This window comes from Vespula vulgaris, chromosome 8, assembly GCF_905475345.1.
Source record: "Vespula vulgaris chromosome 8, iyVesVulg1.1, whole genome shotgun sequence".
NCBI classification, from domain to species: domain Eukaryota; kingdom Metazoa; phylum Arthropoda; class Insecta; order Hymenoptera; family Vespidae; genus Vespula; species Vespula vulgaris.
Window position 1 is genome coordinate 6,829,487 of NC_066593.1, and position 24,139 is coordinate 6,853,625.

The 24,139-nt window shown below is 31.0% G+C and overlaps 1 protein-coding gene across 6 annotated transcripts in view; it reads left to right on the top strand.

Moving 5' to 3' along the window:
* LOC127065732 (uncharacterized) overlaps window positions 1-24,139 on the top strand; it is a 92,686-nt gene that overhangs the window by 9,866 nt on the left and 58,681 nt on the right. For all 6 annotated transcript variants that reach the window (XM_050998511.1, XM_050998517.1, XM_050998512.1 and 3 more), the window contains one exon: window positions 13,546-13,682. In XM_050998511.1, coding sequence (XP_050854468.1) covers window positions 13,546-13,682 — 137 coding nt within the window. The remainder of the gene's footprint in view (window positions 1-13,545; window positions 13,683-24,139) is intronic.

Below are 24,139 nucleotides of genomic sequence, written 5' to 3' on the forward strand. Positions count from 1 at the left end.
AATTCGAAGTCGAGACGCGCTAATGGAGTTTCTCAAGATTGCTCTCCATCGGGTTTCTTGTCTACTCTTCTCGATAAGCCAAGGATTCTTCGAATCTTTGAGAATTTTTTGCTTCTTCATCCAAATTTTATATGCCTTGTGAAGGAACCTTTGCTTTTTCAACATAAAAAAACAAAATATAAAGACGAAAATATCAATTCTTACGTTATATTTTTTTTTTCACTTTTATATCGTGCAACATTTTCCTAGAAAATTTTTAAAACTTTGAAGAAATAGTAACGATATTTCAAAGACCCCACGACTCAATCTATTTCAAATTGTGCGTTATCCACGATTCGATCGGAATTTGATTTGGAAACACGAATTTCGAAACCGTGACAAACATCAAGGGAACGATATTCTGTTTGGATCGAAGTCGTGTACCAAACGAGGTTTGTTTGCGGATCGTAGGAATGGCGCGAGAGTTGTTCGTGTCCTTTGCAAACGAGAGAACGATCAGAGAGACAGAAGAGAAGAAAGAAAGAGTGCAATTCTCTGTGATTGCAAGCTTTAACGAATATAAAAGAATGCTCAATTAAATACAATGATTTGTAATACGATTAATACAACGATTAATTAAAATAACCGCAATTATTGAGAGTAGGAGAGAGTAAGAGAAATGAAGTGCATTAAATTGATCTTGTCCCTTTACGCTAACGAATATGAACTCAATTGGACATTCTATAATTAAAATAATTACAATATTTTGAAAATCGAATATCAACATGTATTTTAGGTGCCTCTTTTCTGTTTTGTGTTTTGGTTTCGTGTGTTTATCTCTTTGTTCTTTTTCAAAGAAAATACGAACGAACTTATTAAAGAGCCTGATATTCGAAATATGACAAAAAGGTCGTGCTAGTTAGTATATATCGATACGTTACCTCTCTCGCACATTTTATCTGGTGCTTTCCTATTTTTCATCACTTCCTTCTTCGGTATTCTTTTTCAATGTGGACCATTACCGTGAATTTTCGATACCACAGTTGGAATGTGTCAGCGGAAAAAGCTCCCTGTCGAACAAAGGTATGCGTCTATCCTCCTATCTGGCATTATGCCAGCACTCCGTTTCAAGATTTCGTTTTGTCTTTTCTATGTCTATCTCTTCTTTCTTTCTTTCTCTTCTCCTTTTTCTCTTTCTTTTTTTCTTCTATTGGTAAAACATTGAGCACTCTAAACGACAGATGAAAAAGAAGTGACTCAATTCGATGATTCCATCGTTTTTTAAGATTTTCGTCGATCTCTTTGGTTTTTTTAAATGTTTCATAAATAAAATAAATTCGTTGATTAAGCGTTATAAGGAATGTGATATTCGTCACTCTTACCGAATTATTTTCTCTAAATGGATTTATCGTTATTCTTTCTCTTTCTTTTTTACTCTCAATTTAATTTTAGTGAACGTACGATCGATTATGTTCAATTTTTTTTCTTCGAACCTTCTTGGAAAGGAAGGCACGTCGTTCTTCGTTTCGCTTCATGGCTAGGAAACAAAGTTCATTTTCAATCTGGCTAACGTGTAACGATATAGATAGTATAAATAGGATGTAAGAATTTTAGTAAAGCTCTTCTCGCGGATAAACTTCAACGATGTAATATTATCATTCATAACTCACTTCCTCGACTCGATTTCATTCTTACATACTTTCAAAAATTTCTTTTTCTGTTACGAAAAAATTGTTTCAAATTTATTAAAAACAAGTATAAAGAATCGTTGAATATTCTATTAATTCATCGTTTCGTTTCAAAGAAACACATTGGTAAAATCCCATGGAGTACACTTAAAAATAATTATTTCAATATGACCAACGTAATAAAATGAACACAGAAATCTTCACTTCGAAATAAGGATTTATATCGAATAACACTTCGAAATGAAAAGGGATAAGACCTTATTTTTTTATTTCTCCAAAGACCCATTTTCTTCTTTTTGCTTTTCTCGTATTCAAGACTACACCGTACTAGTTATCCTTATTTTCATTGAAGTAGTAAAAACCCACGTTAAATTTCCATCTTAGATTAATAGTTTTGCAACAAGACTGCGAACGGATACCTATATTGTATCCTCTTAAAAGGGAGGAAAAAGAGAAGATAAAATATTCGATGCTTGAGAGGAGCATCCACTTCAGCACTTTTATGAATTTACTGTAGCTGCTTACATTTTTTAAATCTGTCGTGAATGATTTGTATCGAGGTTAATTTTACAATTAAACAATTAATAATATCTCCGTTTTGTCGTGTTTTAATCATCCTTTTGCGATAGAAGTAAATGAAATGAAATCCTTCTCTTCCATGTTAACAGGAAGGATATCTTGTGCATAAATATTTATTTAGTAAAATAATGCATCCGTTTTAATTAATAAATATAATTAATATACATTCCGTTATAATTTCATTTGTGTAATTTTAAACCTTTCTCAGTAGTCACGAGATATGACTTTACATTTATTAAAACATAGAAAGATAACTTAGTATAACGAACAAAAAGCCGGGCTCAGATATTATTAGTTTGAAGAAACCACCGGGTGTCTCGATGCATATTAACAAGCTCTTGGCCAAGTTTTCTAAGCGAAGGACGCAATATATCATTGTATTTGTCGAATATCTCTTGCTTTGACGTGCGTGCATGCGTGTGTGTACGTATACGAGGAAATAACAGTACGAATGTCGAAGCTCGAATCATTTATCAAGGGACGAATGTCGTCTGTTTATTAGCAGAGTTATGGAACACACTTTTCATTGACAACGTCATGACGCCATAAACTTGTCTGGTCATTCGTCACGTTTATGTCTTCTACGGCTTCGTGTGCGTGCATATTGCGTGCAAATGACGATCTTGTCGTCCTGACGATTCTAAGATTATACCCATTAGATTTCTCTCGGGACTTTCAATAGTACGGACAGTAGTACAAGCATATAATTGCGCCGGCAATAGATAGTCATTCCGTTAATCGTTTATTTTATTTTTATTTGTTTTGCTTTCCTCTTTTTTATTCGCACGAAACGAACTAGAAATCATATTCAAGCGTAGAATACACGATAGAAGCGTATTTTTGTAAAAGATATGTTATTAAATATTTGAAAGGGAAGTAGCTTTAATTGGCCTACGAAGTTAACTAAATTTGATAATAGGCGATAAATAGATGAATTTTCATTTTCTTTTTATTTATCGTTGGATACATAATATATTCTTAAAAAGTTTCGCGCGATGTTATTGGTAGTTTGGATTTAACTTTTCGTAGAATGAAAGCCTTTTGGTGTAAGTTTCAATGGTATGAGCATATTATTTCACCGACCTGGTTCGTTCCACTCCTTTAATTTCATAGATCATTTCAAACCGATCAACAAATATTTTTCAACAGGATCGTTCTTCGTTTACTTTGTATTTTATGCGGACGATGATAGCTTGAATGCCAAAAATTCAATTTCCGCCGCGTCTTCCAAAACTTATATTTTCACTGTCATTTAAGTTCCTCTTTTTACTTTTGAAAATATTTAAGAAAGGAACAAGGTCAGATTTAATACAGACCGATCGATAATTGTGCAAAATTTTAAGCTGAGAGTACATTGGGATCGATTGAATTTCGATAAACGGATATTTTTCGACGATGAGAATAATGACGACGATGATGACGATGATAATACTGTTTATTAAATTATATTAATGGATATAAATTTATGTTGAGAGAGGAGGGAGGAGATAAATTGATCTCGAGATGTTTTTTTTTTATTTGTAACAAGTAGGACCGTGAACTTGTAGTTTATAATTTTATGGAATGTTTACGACATTAACCGTATAAATGTGAATGTAGATTTTATTTATTTAGTACATTTTATTTAAGTACATGTAAATATAATAAGAACGGTAAAAGGCGGTTACGAAGCGATGGATAGAAAACTTAAATTGAAAAATATAAGAAGATCAAGAAAAAGAAATAAAGGAAGAAAAGAAGAGAAAGAGAGGATAAAAGTGGACGATGGGAGAAACTAAGCGGAAAGAGGAAACGAGATACTCGATAGATCTCTATTTTTACAATGGAAAATCGATTTCTTAATGTCCGGTGCAATAAATGCGAAGAACTTTTCGAAAAGGAACTTGGAAATTGAAATTTGAAAATGCGCAGATTGAGTTGCGTTTATACTTAAATGAATGAAATAATAGATATATCATGAAGTGAATTAGATGTATTTATTATTTATAATTTTATAGTAAAAATATCGATTTCATGGTTCAAATTTTCAGGTATGGGGGATGAAATAGAAGGAAAAAAATTTTTAATTCGAAATTCGTGCTAGAAATATTGGAATTTTATTTCGTAGATGATAGAGGGGCGGCAGAATTATTTTTAGATCATATTTATAAATCATACCTACGAGTTTCGTCGATGACGCATTCGATTCATACCCACACGAATGTCATATTATTTCTACCAACATCACTACGTCAGAAAAGTTTTCGATAGACTTTGTCCGTTTCGATAGTTTAGTCGTAAAAAGGTACTTTTAAATAAAATGAAATTTTTTATCGAAAATTTTCGAAGTTTCTTCTATCTAAGGAATAATTTAATCTAATCTTTTGTTGAAATTATCAGATAATTAAATACCGTTAAATTTCTTTTGCAGTACGCTCATTTATGTACCTAAGAATAAATCGATGAACTCTCGTGCAAATCTGATTAGAACTATTATAACACAGATATTGCATGGGAAAATAGATCAACATAGAGAAATAGAGATGACGATATCAAAATGCAGAAGACGCTCTGCATTATCGATTCACGATCCTTTACTATGAACGTTCTCTCACGCTGCGGATTCCGTCAATTTCCACGGTGTCTCGATATGACGATCGATGAAACAGTTGTCCTGAATAGTTTCTATCAGAGTGGTCGGGGGCACAATATGATACCCTACCAAGTACGCGGCATTCCTTGCATGATCATGATCATATGAAATGAATTTAATTATGAAACATAATATTCATATAATACCAAATATTAATTAGAATATAATATTTTAATAAATCTTTTATTTTGATTTCAAATTATTATTATTTCCTATTCGTCCATATAGATTTTTTCTCTATAATTATTACTTTTCCTCTATAATAATGTAATTTCTATATAAGTGCAATTAAGCATCAGGAAATACAAAGACACTGTAATTTCTATAAATCAAGAAAATTTCGTAATATGAAACAGAAATGGTATATGTCAGAACACGCACGATACATATAATATACATATATACATATACATGGATAAGTGCATGCATAGGAACATATGTCGCTTCTATTATGTAAAGACTAAACTTCTGAGTAGATACAGATCATATTAATGTGAATTACATCGCTGAATGTAGTTCACAGAATTGTATGACAGTATTGCGCAACGAATATTTCTGGGTATTTACAATGAAATTAGATCGAAATCTCGAAATTTCACTCCTCGTAATTTCAAGATTTCCATCTAATATCACACATTTTCCTTCAATATCGTGCACGATTTACGTTGACAAAATTTCAGTTGGAATTCTTCGTCCGGAAATTTTTCATTGTCTTTTTTGATGTATAACAGCAAATAGCGGACGAAGAAAATATATTGAATAAAAATCAAATATAAGATTATGCAAAGAATTTTCGATACGCGTATCTATTTCACTTTTCATCGAATATTTATTCTTCGAAAAGAGTTTTTTGTGAGCTTTTGCGCTATCTTATTTTCAATTCTCGATTTTCGAATTGTTTTTGGAGGGCAAGAAGATTAGAAATGTTTATTTTGTCAATTTGACATCCACATGACATTGTTCCAAATAGAATCCACACTTTTATATCGAATTTTAAGAGAAGTTTCATGTTGCGATCTTCTTCGTAATTTAATAAACCGTCCGAGTACAAAAGTACTTCGTGTATAGACGACGCAAATCGCCTACGTACTTTTTTCCTCTCTTCTTGTTCGTAATTTTTCAATTTTGTTTCGGCTGGAAATTCGTTCAATTTAAATTCGAACGGGTCCTTGGAGGATCCTTTAAAAAGATAGGGAATGTTTTTGCGTCCGAATTTGAAAAGGGAACGTTTATTCGGTGAGATATTCCATCAGTCTGTATTAAAAACACACATACGCACGCATATATAAAGAGAGAAAGGAACAATTTTTCTCTTTCGAAAATTCTATTACTTATTTTATTAATAAATACAACTTTTGTTATCGTTGATGTATTCCTTCTTCTCGCGACACTTCACGTTTCCTAGTTTACACTTCATTGCGGTTTTTCATACTAATCGTACTTGTTTGTCCGTGAAATGAATTTTACGAGGACACGAGGTTCGCACATCGAATTTTCCAGAAGGCTGAGCCACGCAAATCCCCGTAAATCAGGCTCTGTTTACATCAGTCGTTCGCTCGCCCTTAATCCTCATCCTCTTCGACCTTCTTTTTTTACCCTCATCTTCCTGTTGCCGGAAAGCGAGGACGAGAGAAAGAGAAGCCGTCAATGTCGACGAATGTTTACCGAACTTCTTCGAGACAATCTCTCTTCATTTCAGTATGTCATGAGGCCTTCATAGTATCTCTTGCATCCCTGTCCTTTTTGGAGTCGTAATTAAGTCAGCAAGGTATAACCATTTTCTATTCCTTTTTCTCATGATAATGGTAATGGCCGCGTGTGTCTGTGTGTATGTTTGTGTGTTCTGACAAGCAAGGAGTGTGTGTGTGTGTGTGTGTGTGTGTGAGAGAGAGAGAGAGAGAGAGAGAGAGAGAGAGAGAAAATATATTTCGAAGAAAGAAAACAACCTTCTTTTTACTGTGGACTTTTATCCTCTGTCTTTTCTTTCACCTAAGTAAAGAAACTTTTTCGCTGATTCTCTTAATGTTTTATTTTTTTTATTATTCCTTTTTATTTTTCTCAGTATAAATATGCTACCTCCATTTCTGGCTCCTTAAATTAAGTTTCCGTCTCGTTTATGTATTTGCACGCTTACTTATATATTTAGTGATCGTGTCCTCGTATTTTTTCTCTCTCTCTCTTTTTCTATGTCTTTTTTTTATCGTATAAATTCCTTGCGACGCGGTTTAAAACGGCACAAACTCTACATTTGGTTTACGATGCACGCGATATTTCTAACACATATCCAAAACGCGATTCGAAGTCCATAAACCTGTTGAGTTGAACATAAATCGAAAATTTATTAACACGTTCCATATGAAAAGTTTTTCTATATCCGAGATACGTCTTTTGAAATTGATTTTGTGGAGGGTTCTGTAATATTTTTATTTTTTGTTTTATGATTGCTCTTTATTAAATCGTAATTAGGATAAGTAGATAACGTAATTTTTCATAAAATATAACATTTGCGAGTTGAGTAATATAACATTTGCGAATTGAAAAATATAACATTTGCGAATTTATTGCAAATTCCTTACAATGTCAAATTAATTGAGATAGATATAATGATGAAAAAACATAATTGAGAAACTTAACTTTGAAGTATTAGAATTTGTCTCAAAGTACATGTTTTAATTTCATTCTGTCTACATTTTTTCATTATCTCGTCCATTATATTTTCGCTTGAAAGAAAATTTTTATTTTAACCGAATTATAATCTAAATAAATGTTTTCAAATCTAATTTTATTTCAAAATATATTTGAAAAATCTTATGTAATATCATCAACGAATTAAACAGAATTTCGAATCTCATCAATTTCGAAAAAATATTAATTAAAATATTCTAATTATACTTTATACATAACTACCTGATTATCCAGAATCAAATTAATTTATGAACAAATTTTCATGAACCAACTTCATTTACTTTCTATCTGTCGATATTTATAAAAGTTGAGTGTCGTTAGAGACATGGTTATCATGTAACTCGTTAAAAATATTTCACAAAAAATATGAATGTGTTCTCATAAATTGTAAAAAGCAGGCATTATAAAAAATCTCTTTTAGGTGATACATGTTCTCTGAAAAGAACGTAATTCCAAGAGCTCAAAGAGTGTCAAGAGTATTTTTTCGTTACGGAGCATAACAAAAGAATTACGCGATAGAATGATTTCTTTGTTGACTTTTTTTTTTTAATTTTTATTTTTTTAATATTTGAATAACAATGGATACATATGTATTTCATAACGGATCGTAACATGCGGTAAGCTCTTTTCTCATCTTCGCAGTTTCTAGATCGTCCCTGATATTTAATATTTTTAATTGATCTACACATACACACACACACTAATGTAATATTGATTTCGAATCAATTGTCGATATAATATCGAAATATGATATTGCAACTTTTCTATTGAATATCTTACATTCTTTTAATAATTTACATAATGTCTTTATGATAACTTAACTTAATTTAATAATACCGCAGTGTTTATTCTTTTTTTTTTTATTATTATTCAGTCGTCACAGAGGGAATATCTTGAAGAAAGTAAAATTTATCTTCAAATGTTGAAAATTAGTCATCTATAAACTTCACGATGCTTCTTACAAATTCATTGTGAAACTTTCTGAAATACAGAGACTGCTTGCTGCTACTTGCTGTATGATTTAAAAGAGTTCTGCAAAAGGATGCAAATTTTTGAATTTTTTGTCGTGAAGGAAGTTAGATGTTCGATCATACATACTACTTTTAATATATACTTCTTTCTTTGTATTTTTATTTTTATTTTAAATATGAATAAAAAATCATTGATATGTACGGTATTCTTTAATAATAAAATAATGTTGATAGTAGTTTTATTATTAATACAATTGTAAATAGAGGTAATTAAAATACCGTTTAGATCATTTGCATGATTATTGAAATTGATCGGTATGTAACTTAAGCGAACATTAAGGAATTTCAAATGTTTTCTGAGTTTGTCACATCGTAACATAAAGGTTTCTTCATCGATAAAAATTCTTGACATTTTTTACAAGCATCTTTCTACAGACTTGTCGAGAACGTTATAAAATAATCGAATTAGAGCGAATAAGTACAAAAAAAATAGCAATATCGGTAAAAGGTAGGAAAAAGATAAATGGGAGCAACCACTAGTGCGGAAACGTATCAAGAAGGAACATTAGGAGATAATTCAATGAAAAATTGTTCACGGAAAGTAAAATAAATGACGAAATTTTTTATTTCTTTTATCGGTTCAGATAATTTCAATTACATCGATGTTATAATGTGCAAATATTTTCTTATGTAATTAAAAATTAAAAACATCGCGAGAATGAAAATACTGACATTGTTAACAGCAAAATTAATGCATTTTTGGAGAATTGATTAATTGAATACACAAATATCTATCGATAGAAAATTAAGTATTTGTACTGCTATTGAGTTAATGTAACGCTTCGTCAAATAGTTGTATGTACATATTCATTGAATGAAAATGCGAAAGTAAGATAGATAGAGAAAAAGAGAGAGGCTAATATGGTCGAACGATTATGCAATAGTGATAATTGTGATAAATGAATTATATTTTACCAGAATATTCGCGGATGATTATGCTTAAGTTTATATATTTTATCTCACGTTGAAAAACTCTGAAAAACTATCTCTGAAAAAGAAAAAAGAAAAATAATAAAAGGATATATATATATAGACAATAAATGAAATTGAAGTAATACGTTTAGGTGAAACGAAAAAGAAATTATTGGACGAATAAAATATTGAAATAACAATATTTTCGGATATCGTTTGCACGATATTTGTAAAATATTAAATATTCTGGTATTGATGGATCTATAGAAAGGAAAAAATTTGGTAGTATGGTAAAAGTTATAATAAATAAAACAATTTATATATATATATATATATATATATATATATATATATATACAGATTGAAAAACAAATATGATATTTACTTTAAATACAAACGCTCTCGGAAAATGCAATAAAAGATAACATTCAAATAATATCCTTTTGAATAAATAAATATATTTATTCATTTATTTATTAATATACTGCTTTTATTTTAACATAAAACATATTTATTACATTTAATATACGTTAACTTTTCATGATGTTCGTTTACACAAGCTAAGCATGTATAACAAAATGAATATTTTTCTATTATTAAAACGTTATTTCTCATCGTATAAATATCATTATAGATGGAGTCCTATTGTGATAAACAAGGTATATAATGGGACATACCTCGAAAGAAAAATTATCTAGGAACGATAATGAGGTATGTCCTTACTTGCTGCATTTGTAGATGCAGGGATGAGCTAAAAAGGATAGATATTATGCGAATAGAGAGAAAGGAAAATAGTAAAAGAGGGTGAAACTTCCGAAACGATTGCAATTCGTTTTCTTCTCTTTTTCCAAACTTCCGTCTCGTACTTGTATTACTGCAAGTGAATAAGAGTGAGATAGTGAAAGGCAGAAAGAGGGATAGAAGGCATATGGAACTTTGCCGCAATTTGTCAGAGTTTCAATGAAGTTTCAATCAGTTGAAGGTAATTTTAGTGTGCCGTTGAATGCTGGATAACGAGAGGGAGAGAGAGAGAGAAAGAGAGAAAGGGAAAGAGAGGGGGAAGAACAGACAGGTATAGAGAGAAAGAGAGGCCACCCATTGCTACTGTGTTTCTGTTTATTGCTCTCTACTACACATAAACACATAGAACATAGAAATGTACGAATATATGAGTGTACGCGGCTTAAAACGTAACGACCGCAGTTTTATCGATCCGGGTTGCTACACGCCACACGGGAAAGAAATATTATTTTCAAGCGATGTATGTACGATAACTCTCACGATACGCCCCCACCGATCGATCGATCTTCTTGTCTGATATTCGATTATCTTTTAGAAAGATTATTGTTTATAATCGTTTATAATAATTTATTTTATTATTGATATTGTAGGAAATAGCGTGGACATATTTTTATAACTGTTTTCTTTTTCTTTTTTATAATTGTTATAACGCGTTAGTTTGAATTAGATTCGAGTTAGGTTCGGTTGAATATATTTTAAATAAAAGAGAAGTAATAATTTTTTTCTTGGTTTCTTTTTATAAAACGACATATTTTCCACAGTCTCTATCAACGAACGTGACGTCCGTTTTCATCGATATGCTACCGTCGAAACGAGATTTCCCTGGCCAATTTTATTTTCGCTTCACGTTCGTTCGCGTTCCTGAAGCGAGTTTTCTAGACAGATTTATGATCTCTTATTCGATCTTGAATCTCGAAAATTAACAGCTCAGTTTCAAGATATCATTATCATTTAATTTGATTAAATTTGACAGGAGATATTTTTTGATTGACACAGTGTATTCGAATTTTCGAAAAAGGAATTGGAGGCACGATGAACGATTGTTTTTTTCGTTCGAAATCAATCGAACGAGTTGTCTACTTGTCCCGTAGAAAGGTTTGATTCGAAGTAAAAAGGGTCACGGCATCGATCATCGTCGACGGCTGGTGGCCAATAGCATTGATCTCGATAATGCATTGTGATTTATTCACGTTCTTTCTCTGTCTCTGCTGTTTTGGAGAAAAAAACAAGTAAATAGAAAAAAATGCAAACATACCGAAAACATCAATATAAAGATGAGCACTATTTTATAAATTTTTCATCAATATTTTCAAAATAAACAAACATTTGTACTGGTAAAAAAGTGAAGAAACTTTTTATTGATATTCTTCTGACAAAATCACTTTGATGTCAATTTTAACAGATATAATCCTTTTATGTATATTTTTCACGAAGATAAGCTTTGCGTGAGATATTTATTTATGTGTGTATATTCAGGAATACACGTGTGTACATATCTTCGTATGTGTTGAGTCATGAGTTCACGATACAATACATAGCATAGTTACTTACAGTCAGACGCTCGGTGACTTGTATTGTTCTGTCATCTTTAGCGACTGTTTATCTTTCTCCAGTACACAATCGTTCGTCATACATCTCGGCGACATGGAGCGACACGAACGTAAGTTACAGAGGTTCTACTTTCCACTCGGTATTTATTAACTTTCTGTTTTCTCTTATCGTTTATCATTACATTTACATTAATTGTATTATAATTTTCCTTAACAATAGGTTTTCTTTATCGACCTTTTTACTTAGGAAAATTGTATTATTCCTAAGAATAATAAACTGTTTTATTTAAAATATTCGCATTTATATGTGTATGGATTTAATTTATCGATGTTATTTTCTTTCGAAAAATGTCTAATATTTCGATCGAATTTCTCTTGATATTGGCTTAGAGCATCAGTCACATACCTATCGGAAGTATGTGCTATCGGCTATGATATTGAATCGAATCTTTCGATCTTTCATTCGTTCACATTGAAACACATTAGCATTTGCAAATGGGTAGATCGTCAATATCGACTGTAAGGTTCCATTTACCTGGATCAATGCGCGTAAACTCGAAATTCCTCGCACGACCTGTTTACACGATGTTAGCTTTATGGTTTGCAGTTAATTGTATATATCTACATATATGTATACTCATGTACACATATAAGAAAGAAGAAAAGAAAGACTAGAGCGGGAAGTTTATAAAGTATTTCGAAAAAGAATTTTTAGAACGGAAAAGATGATGTTTTTTGTTAATAATACCGAAAGCCGGAAACAGAGAACATATAATTTGTTGAAGTGTGTAAAACACCATTGTGTCATTATCGTCAATGAGTATGTGGGTGTGACAGAAAAACAAACGAAACGGGAATTACTCGTACAAGTTTGTCTCTCTCTCTCTCTCTCTCTCTCTCTCTCTCTCTCTCTCTCTCTCTCTCTCTCTCTTTCTTCCTGTCGTAAACAGAGGCTATAATTAAGTAAACAAATATTTGTCTCGATGGTTATGAAAGATTATTAATAAAACTTTCATATAAATATGTTGTGAACGTTGCTATATTTTGTGTGTGCGTATATGTGTGTATTATAACAAATATTATTTTGCGTCAAATTATTTAATTTGTATTTATTTTTTAATACGCATTAAAAAGAATATTTTACCTAAATATAATGATATACGTTATATATATTTGTATAAATACGTAAGATTGTAATACGAGCGTATATATTTACATATAGCTATAGTTTACGATAGATCAGATAATACAAAGTGAACGAACCTACGTGTTCTACTCGATTTACATAATCATTCAAGTGCGGATTATAATTTAATAGAAATTATAGATGTTCAACGAATTTGAAACTGTCCTCTCGAGCAATAATTTACATGTTTAGAAACGCGAACAATGCAACGAATATTTCTATCTCATTATCAGAACCTACTATGTCGTGTATTTGACGTTAACGTTTGAATGCAATATAAATGCACATTGACACATTTTAATCAGATATAATTTTGTCTCTGTCGTCTGTCGGTAGATTTTTAAATGAAAAAAACTTTTTAATGCCTTTTTAGTATAATGAAACATTAACAAGTATAACTGTATCGAATCTACTCAGAGTTTTAACTTTTTATTCTTTATTTTTCACAGCAAATGATATGAAAAGTTTTGGCTTAACGAGAAAAAATTATTTGTTGGCACAGGTGTTGGGAGGATTAGGACGCAGGATGTCGAGCGGCGACAAGGTTCAAACGGGCCTGACCATCGATCGCGCCGCTTTTCTACTTCTAAGAGTTAAAAAGGCTTTCAAGAAGAAGAAGCAACAGCGAAAAGAAAAGAGGTAGATAATCTCCATTGAAATTTCTACGTTCATACTTAAAAGTGTTTTTTCTTCTCTTTTTTTTTTATAAATGATTTCATCTATCATTGATAGTTTCATATAGAAAAGTTAGAAAGAAAAGTTGAAATGAATTTTGAATTTATTTTTGTTTGTCGATCAAGAATTTGAGAAAATATATTCGTGAATGAATTAATCTAAGCAAATAAGTTTTGTAACAAAATAATATAGGATTGCAGGAGATCTTGAAAACTCGTATATTTTCTCTCATTTTCAGTCCGATATATTAATAATTTCTAACTCTTGCTTCGAATATTCATTTAACTTACGAATATATTAGAAATATGCGCGTGCACTCACATATATGTATCCTGCTCTCAAAGAAAATCGACCGGTGGTTCTCTTCTAATTTAAGGGTCATTCGCGACAAGCTTCGTTTAATTAAATAACTTCCTTTCTATAAGCCTTCTATATAGTCGGTTTTGTTATTCCGTTTATTTTTAAAAGTGGAGCAAGTAAAACAGAAAATCTCGGAAAATCGGTTATTTTTGTAAACTTCATTAAAGTGTTTCCTATATTACAATCGATATTTGATTAATGATTTGAAATGGAGTCGAATAAAATTATATCATTAAGTTTATCGATATGAAATAATATATTTTGTGTACTGTTTAGGAAAGTCCTTTGTTCCTTTTTCTTTTCTTTTTGTTTTAAAGAATATAAAGAATAAATATCGTTAATTTAGTTACGGATCGATGATAATTATCCAACGTGGAATGAAAAAGAATTTCTAAGAGAAAAAAAGTTGAAAAGACTGTAGGAAACGGAAGGCGATTTAATTATATCTAACATGGAGACGACGCAAAAATGTGGAATAAGAAGGTCAGACTATTTCATCCTTTTCAACGAAGTTAGTCGGTGCAAATAGAGAAAGCAAAAGATGGAGAAAAAGAAGAAGTAGAAGAAGAATTAGAATTAGAATAGATTGGATGAGCTAATTCGATAGGCCGAATCGCGGCATTAGTTTCGAATCGAATTAACGTTGTCAGCCGCAAAATAATTTTCGATTATAGCCGTTGAGGTTTCCTGTTGCGAAAATTCGATAGTTGGCTTCGCTCGCCCCTGGCGAAATGCCTGAGATGAATCTCGATAACGATAATCCTGGAGAGTTCGTACGTGTGTCGTCCATTTTGAATTCAACTTCGCAAATTGTGCATTGACGAATAGGTCACGTAGCCTTTAACAACTTCAACTTCACTACAAATAATTCTGGTTCGAACATTTTTCTCCTCTTATCTTTTTTCTATTTTACTTTTTTCTCTTATCCCTCGTTTAGTTTTCCCTTCCATTTTTCTTCCTATCCCATTCTTTTTTCTTCTTCTCCTTCTTCTCACCAGACGTAACCTAAATTCGTTTGGATAGCTTCGATCGGAGCAGCCCGTACATTTCATTTTCTTTGAAATCGTCTAATCGGACTCTCTGCGAACTATTACTGCTCGGCAAATATTTATCAGGATCGAACGAATCGTTGAGAATGAACGAATATTTGTGGAAAGATCAAATGATTAAAAATAGCGTTAGAATAACTATTTATTTAGACGGTAAATTTCAAAAATTCAAGCAGCCACTTGTATATTTTTGCCTTACATTCTCCGAAAGTTCTTCAATATTTAATAATATACGTATCAACCTATATTCATTATAATTAATTAATATCTCGGTGCACATATCAGCGTCATCATTAAACCGAAAAAGTTGATAATGTCGAGTACCAGCTTGACTAGTTTTTTTCCTGGGTAATATAATTCATTATACGATATTAAATTTGGAACACTTGTTCTTGTTTAATCCTACTTCTTCGGTTTTCCTGCATGTACAAGTTTACTTATTTATGAAAAACTCGGACCACTTCACCTGTTTTTCACAATTTCTAACTTATCTCATCGGATATAAGTAGTTATACAGATCCAAAAATAATGTTTCGTTAATATTTTTTTTCGGATTTGCGGTACAACAATAGGAAGATATTAATTCTCCTTAGTCCATCAGATTTATATATTTACGATTGTGCGATTCTAACAGATAAAAATGTAACAGAATATTTCGAATTTAATTCCGCGAAATTCAAAATTAGATCTTGATTTTGTAACATAAACTTAATTAAAAAATGATAAACCGCAGTATCACACGATAAAATATATAAAAATATTTTTATATTATTCTATTTTTTAATAAATCATTCGATTCTGAGAATAAATTTATCCGGTCGTAAAACGGTAATAAATTTTTTTATAGGCGACACAATTTTACATAAAAATCTGGAAAGAAAACAATATATCTAATTCAATTTTATTTAAATGAATGTATCTAATGTTTTTGTCTTCCATCTCTATTAGTATAAGAAAGATCATCGTTGTTCTCGTTAATTTTGACAAATAGCCCTACAAATTCATTCTTGAACGAGAAGTTCGTTTCTTTTTTAGAGGAGAATCTAGCATCTTACTTTCTCGTACATGTCCTGTCGCAAAGTTTCTTTCTTCTACTTTGTCCTCGGTCTATACCCTCGTCACGTGAACAGTGACAGAGTATCCTTGCGAGAAATTGCGAAAATGATCGTCTCCTAAGATTACTTTGCTACTTTTTTCTTGTATCGCTGACGTTTAACAGAAAAGTGAAAGAAAGAAAAAAAAAGTAAAAGAAAAATTCTTGCAATGAAGTGACTGAAATACGATCACGTTTTTAAGACGAAACTGATTTTTTTTTCGTTTCTATTTTTTTAGTTATATTCCAAATACTTCCTTTCTTTTTATTTTCTGGAAAAAAAATACGTAACTTCTTGTTCGTAGAAAGGAAGGATATCTTTAGACAAAGATATGGAGTTGGATCGTAATAGAGATGACGAAGCGAGAGAAAGAATGATCTCATATGAAAACGTTTCGTTTCCTATCAAAATTTTGCTTTTAGAAATGTATCCTTTTAGCGGAGAGAGATACAAAAAGAAAAGAAAAGGAGAGAGAGAGAGAGAGAGAGAGAGAGAGAGGAAGAGGGGGAAAAATCCAAGTACCATGGAATGCGCGATAAATTTAATGCGGTATGTCTCGTTTCTGATGGAGCAATACTCGTTACGCTCGTAACAGTTTATTAACGTAAATGACCTACTATAAACTTGAATTCCGTATCGAGTTTCTTCTCTATTCCATTCGTTCTTTTCGAATCAGTAATTTCACTCTCTCTCTCTCTCCTCTCTCTTTCTCTTTCTCTCTCTCTCTTTCTCTCTTTTCCTTTGTCTATCCATCTCTCTCTCTTCATTTCTGTTTCTCCATCGATGTGATTTTTCAAAGAACTTTATTTATCTTTCATTTTATCTTTTCTTTGTTTATAGAATAAACTAGCAATACAATGAAAACCAATAACAAAATATCGTAATTTTTTATTTCTTTTTATCTCTTTTTTTTTATAGGCATATTTTCTTTCAAAAAAGAAATTTGTACGCCAGTAAAATATTTTTTGTTCAACGTTATATTCGATTAATTTTCGATATCGATTCATATTCAAGTAATTTTTTCAGAATTGTATGCATTTTTTTTCTTTTATTTAAATTAAAGGAAAATCGAATACATTTGATGTTATCAAAATAAACGTATTATTTGCTTCTCGGTATTATTGCTTTCTCTTGGAAATTAACCCGAGTAATTATCATTAAATTATCCAGAAACTGTAGTAATCTATAGATACAGTTACAGAAGCATCATAGATGTCGAACAATCGATTCTCTGGAGAATATGTTCTCGTGCCTTCCTCTCTCTCTCTCTCTCTCTCTCTCTCTCTCTCTCTCTCTCTCTCTCTCTCTCTCTCTCTCTATTTCTCCCTACTCGAGTTCTCCCTACTGGAGTTCTTTTAGCTCTGTTAACCCAAATTGTTACGAATTTGCAGATAACTTTGACTAAACTTACTAGTTTCGATTACATGTGGTGAGACACACTTAATTATGAGGCAAGGGGTAAGTTTCTACGGTAAATTTACCGGCGTAACTAGCTACCAGCATACGTTGCAAATTGATCAACTATGTGCCGAAGAAATCAGTAATTATTCCTTCTTTCTTTATATATGTATGTATATGTATGAATATGAATACATACATATTGATACAGAACTTGGTCGTGCATAACAATTTTCAATGAAATAAACGGAGCATTTAATTGTCGAGAAAATAATTCCGAGTCGAGATAAATCGCGAGGACTTCATTGAAAGTTTAATGAATGTCGTTGTCGAGTTTTGGAATATATTGCTTGTTTAATTTCACAAGACAAGAATGACACATATACAGAGTTACATCAGGAAAATTTGTATATAAATAAAAAAACATTTTTTATTGTAATTGGACATATGGAGAAAAGTTTAAAGTATTGTATCATCCTTGCTTTTATAATTGGATCATCGTTAAATGAACTCTAACGTTTTCAACGACATTCCATCAAATTTTATCGTATATTTCTATTTTTCTTCAGATTGTACACATCTACGTTTAATATTCTTTGTGTTTTTTTTTTATCTATCTTAAATCGCGAATGTGTATGTTAGAAACTTCAAAGAAACAAACAATTCAGAGATGAAATGGGCGGATCATACACAGCCGTTTGTTTTTGGATCTTTTGTTATTATTCTTTCTCAAAGATATTTTCGATGCGAGCGAGTATAACCTTGTCAAATGTAAATATAAATAACATTTGTAGAAAAAGTTTCACTATCACCTTATATGTCTTTCGTATCACACATTATACTAGATAAATACAATTTTAGTAGTATAAATTTTTGCGGCTTATTCGTTGCCTCATTTGATTTTTATAATTAAAAATAATTATTCTGCAGATTTTTAAATAAGAAATATTCATAATTTTTTGAGATACTTATAATTCTTTTTTATAAAAAGAAAATTTGTATTACGTTTAATCTAACGATCTTGCTATTATAGGCTTTCCTATTATTAGAGTTTGTCTATTTTCTCGATTATTTTTTCGTAATTTCTATCTTAATTACGTAAATGAGCATTTTCTTTTATAATAGATAGAATAATTTCGTGAAAGATATTCTTATTCTTCGAGGAAAAACTAATCGTTTTAAAATTTGTAAACATTGTAGTATATGTACCAACGTGTTAAGGGTGTTGTGAAGTCAACGAATTTCTCGGAGAAAATGATAGGCAATTAAATGCATAAATACTTAAATAATCCATGGTAAACAATTTTCCGGTCCTTTGATAACGTGACAAGAGATGGATCGAGGACTTTCGAAATATGTGTGTGTGTGTGTGTGTGTGTGTGTGTGTGTGTGTGAGAGAGAGAGAGAGAGAGAGAGAGAGAGAGAGAGAATATGTGTCGGAAGGCATAAATAAAGTGAAAGAAGATATAACTCGCGCGTGGATATAACGTTTTCGATGAATATTCATCGTTGACTTCGTTCCTTTTACAGACTAATAACTTATCTCTCTCTCTCTCTATCTCTCTCTCTCCCCCTACGTTGAATTATATAGCGAAGGTATGTCTCTAAAATCATGAAAATCAAGAGAAGAGAGAGAAAGGGAGGAAGAGAGAGAAAGATTTTCTTAATCGATTCCAGCAGATCTCAGAAGATACGACATTATTTTTATCGAAAATCTGACTATCTGGTTATAAATCGAAAATCAGAATGATTTTTATTTTTTTATTTTTTTTGTAAAACTTTATATGTGTGATCAAATATTTGGATGGTAAAATACTATGCGAAATTAGGTAATGAAATTAAAAATACCGAATAGTATAATATAGCTTTCGTATTATACAGTTAGTTATCATTATTTATTAAGTAATAAATTATATTATTTAATGAGAAATATAGTTTTCTATTTTTATTTCATTTTTATCGAGGAGAATTATTGAAAGGCAATAGGATTAACATTAAATCGAACTAAATTAAGATTAGTGCTTACGTAGCAAGCAAATAATTAATAAAATTGTTTTGATCATTTTCTCTTTTTGTAATTTAACAATCTTAAATTAAGGTACTCACGGACGACAACAATAAACTGGTAGAGAGAAGAAAATCTTGAAGATGATTTGAAATTCTTGAAAATTAAGTGTCTGCGCTTGAATTTAAAATCGCTGACAATGGGTGTGCCTTTTAGTACTTCCTATTCGATCGATTAGCAATTTCACAAGGAAAGAAAGTAATAAAAAAGTAATACGAAATAAACAGAGTGATTGAAAAAATTAAAATAAAAAAATGAGAAAAAAAGAGAAATGTTTGCTTGATTACATGTGTTTTATTTGTAGATGGATTAATTTGATAGTGGAATGAAATGAATAAATAACAAAAAGTAGATTTAAATAGAAATATATTCTTGGATTCCTAGAAATAAAAATGCATTACATCAATGTACTATGCATGCTTGATTTATATTCGTACGTGGAAGTTATTTTTACGAAAGGAACGATATACGGGTTGTTACACTTCCTTGCAAGTAAACCAAGCTTTACGAGTAAGATTGCGCATGCGTTATATCTGCATAAGAGAATGTACGTATACATGTGCTTACACACTATGTAAGCGTACATATTGTATATACGTGTCGAAGAGTGTAGACGGTGAAGCTGGCAGGTACATACATACATATATATATATATACATACACATGTATAAGCTTTCTGCATCTCTGTCACGCTTCGTTGAATACTGTGGATACATCATTCTGGTTAGTACACATATGGTATTCGATGTGTCCACAGGAGCACCTACGTTCCACCCAGAATTTCTGCAATTAACCGGGATTCGTACGCTTAGAGAAAACTAAAGAATAAATAAGGGAGGAAATTCATTTTTATCAAGAACGAAAGATGAAACTTAATTAATTTACAAGACTGAAGTCATATTTGTACAAAATTTCCTACAATAGAATGAACATGGTAATTATCACGAATGTAATTAAAGCCAAGATTATGAAAACTTCAAAAGATTGGTAATTAAGTGAAATAATTATTTCTTTTTTGTATCACTCTAATAAATCAATTCGAATTTTCATGTAAGTGCTTTACAAATAGTCGATAAACGATAATTTAGAATGATAATTATCAGTATATAATTTTAACAAATATACAAAAATCGAACGGATAGGAAAGTTGATTAATTGATTGATATAAAATACGTACGAAAGAATAATATATCTATTTTTACTTCGTTACAGTAGTTCTAATAACAAATCATTATCACATTGGGGTTAGAATACCATTTGGAGACTAAGAAAACTAAAGGTACGGAAAACATACATAAATATTCATCATTGAAACCGAGCAACCTTTCGTTACATTCCACATCGCAGACGTCCGAACTATTTTCTGAAACCATCCCATTCTTATTCTCTCTCTTTCGTACTTCTTTTAAGACCAGCAAGGAAACAAATTTCCATTTAACTTCGAAGACGTGAGTAATGGAATAGTACACGATTACACACGGCAATAAGAACGAAAGAGTCTTCGATATATTATTTTCTATCGATGTTCGATGGAGAAAAGAAAATGGAAAAAAATAAATAACAACTTCAATTAGCGAAATAGGAAGGAGGAAACATTATTTCTTTTTTGTTTTTTCTCGATTAATAATTCAGTATTCGAATATTAATTCCAATAAATCCCTCTATGTTAAATTATTTATTTAAAATTTTATCTTTCGACTTGACTTAACACACACACACATACACACATATATATATGTGCACTTTATTTTTATCAAAAATTGCAGAAGTTCGCAGATAATAAGAAAAGATCCTTCTCGAATACTCAAAATTATTATACATCTGTATATAATGTTAAAGAGTATACAAATACAATATATCGTCTTTTATTATAGTTTGTACTCTTGTATTTTTGTCTCGTATAATCCAATGATATAGGAGATAGCTTTATTTCCTCTTTCTTTTTATGTCTCTAGATATGAGAAAAGTTATTGGTCAGATAAGATCCATGGGATCAAAAACGATATGTGTTGGTGATAATTTATTATATCATGGTATAGATAGCATCGTTACGTTAAACGTTTTACGTTCGACATAATGCTTCCTTGAATATTGCGTTTGTCATCTACGCAGCATCTGCGTTGATTTTACATCTTCGACCGAGATATCGATTTTCCTATTATATAAGCAACCTTACACCATATTCGCTCTCCCGGTAGCAACGACGACTACATTGGATCATTTAGAAATTAATCGAACAAATCCGTCTTTATCTTTAATCATGAAGCGAAGAAAGAATTTATTTATCGTTGGATTACTTTTATAATCATCATGAAATTAAGGTAATGACATGAACAAATGGAAAGAAGAGTCAAGATTTACCAAGCTTGTCTCTTAACGAGCTGAGAAACTTATCGGATATCTTATTAGCGGAAGTTATTCGCTGGTTTATTCGTTCCATAGTCGCAATTAACGAACAAAATGATATTTTCGTAATGTCAAATTTTAATTATTTTTTCTTTTATTTTTTACATCGTGTTCCACGAGAATCAATCATTTTCTAGTTCTTTCTTTCTTTTTTCTTTTTACCATAAAAATGAGGACTTCGCGAATGTTCTCAAGCGTAACGTGTAATTTTCCGGAAAACGTTTCAACAAAAAGTCATATCTTATCGACTTTCGCTTTAAAATTTTTGACACTCAGCGGAAACACCGATAATATCCGTCACAGAACAAGTGAAGACTGACTATAGTATAGTTGGTTACTAATGGCTATAGCTGGATATGCTCCATGTTCTGGTTTTCACGCGATAAGCAATAACTGTCGCTTATGTCATTGTCGACTTTCCCAATATTAACATAGCAAACTATAATTTAACAAACATTTATAATTCAACGAACATCTCCATCTAACCCTGAAACAACTTACAACTCTATACATTTTGAGAAATCACAGTTTACGAGATAGAATAATTTGTTAACGAACTAGCAGAAAGACAACGAACATTCCATCATCGGCTTCTTAACGTAACGTGTTTCGAATTTTAGATTATATTACATTTAAATTGCAATAAATAAATTTATAAATCAATGTTTAACTCTATTTAGATTCTCAATCATTATATAAAATTTGTGATCGATAAATAAATGCAGTAGGAAATTTCGAAAAAGTGATGTAAACGTTATCCTAGATAATGGACAACTTACTCAATTTATTATTCATTTTATATATTGTTTATTTATTTATTTATTTATTTATTTAACAACTCAGATGAGATTTTCGTTCGATTAAAATATTTTTCATATGATATATCTTCTTCCATGGATCCTAGATATAAAATTATGATATCGTATTAAAAATGAATATTTTATATGACATGATACATAACATGGCCATATGATTATATGGCATATAAATACATTAAAGTAGATAAGGAAATAAAAGAAAGAAAGTGACAAAGACGTTGCAAAGAAGTAAAAAAAGAAAAGGGAATATAAAAGAAAAGGATATTCTTTGAAGCGAGTATATTGCTTTCAAAAGATGTCGTAAAAAATATAGCGGAGAGTGGTAGCCTCCACTTGGTGCGAAAATGATTCATAGCACGAGTCTGTAATCCTAGTGAATCACTTTTTTTCAACGTTTTTTACCAAATGCATAGTCACGATCGATCAATACAACGTAACACTGAGTTGAAAAATCGTAGGCGGAAATCATGAGTTACGATAAGATGTATCGCGTAGAGTGAGCTTTTATCTTACTCTTTTTCTTTCATGTTGCTCTTCCTTTTTCCGAAGTTGCATGGAATATAGGCGAGGTCGACATCGACAAATGGTATTGGATGTAGATATATCATACATCGGATGTGTTATACTTTCGCACCAGCCGTGTTGTTCCTATCTCTGTCTACTTCATCAACGTCGTTAAATCGGAGAATTTTGGCTGGTTTAGATCAACGTGTTAATAAATATCGATCATATCGATCGAAAGTAATACATAGATTAACATGATCAAAGGATATTCATTTCGAATTAAATCGGTACGTTTGTAGGATATTAACAAAGTATATAAGGATACTTTTTACGATATTTTTGTATAACTTTTAACAATATTATTGTTAAAAGTATTGCAGAGACATTTATTCGTGAGTGAGATTGTAGAGTAATGCATATCCCCGTAAAATCGAATGATGGTCGAACCTCCAATGGATAGTACTCGGAATCCAAGCGTATTAGACTATGTATTATATGTATATACATACGTACATATATATACATATATATATATATGTATATGTATATGTGTGTGTGTATGTATGAATATGTATATATATATACACGTATATACATACATACATACATACATACATACATACATATACGTATATACGTCGATCGATTGGACGTTTCACGTAGCGAGTTTACGGAGGAACAATTTACGGAATCGTAGCTCTCCTAGATATGTACTTTGCTATGGTGA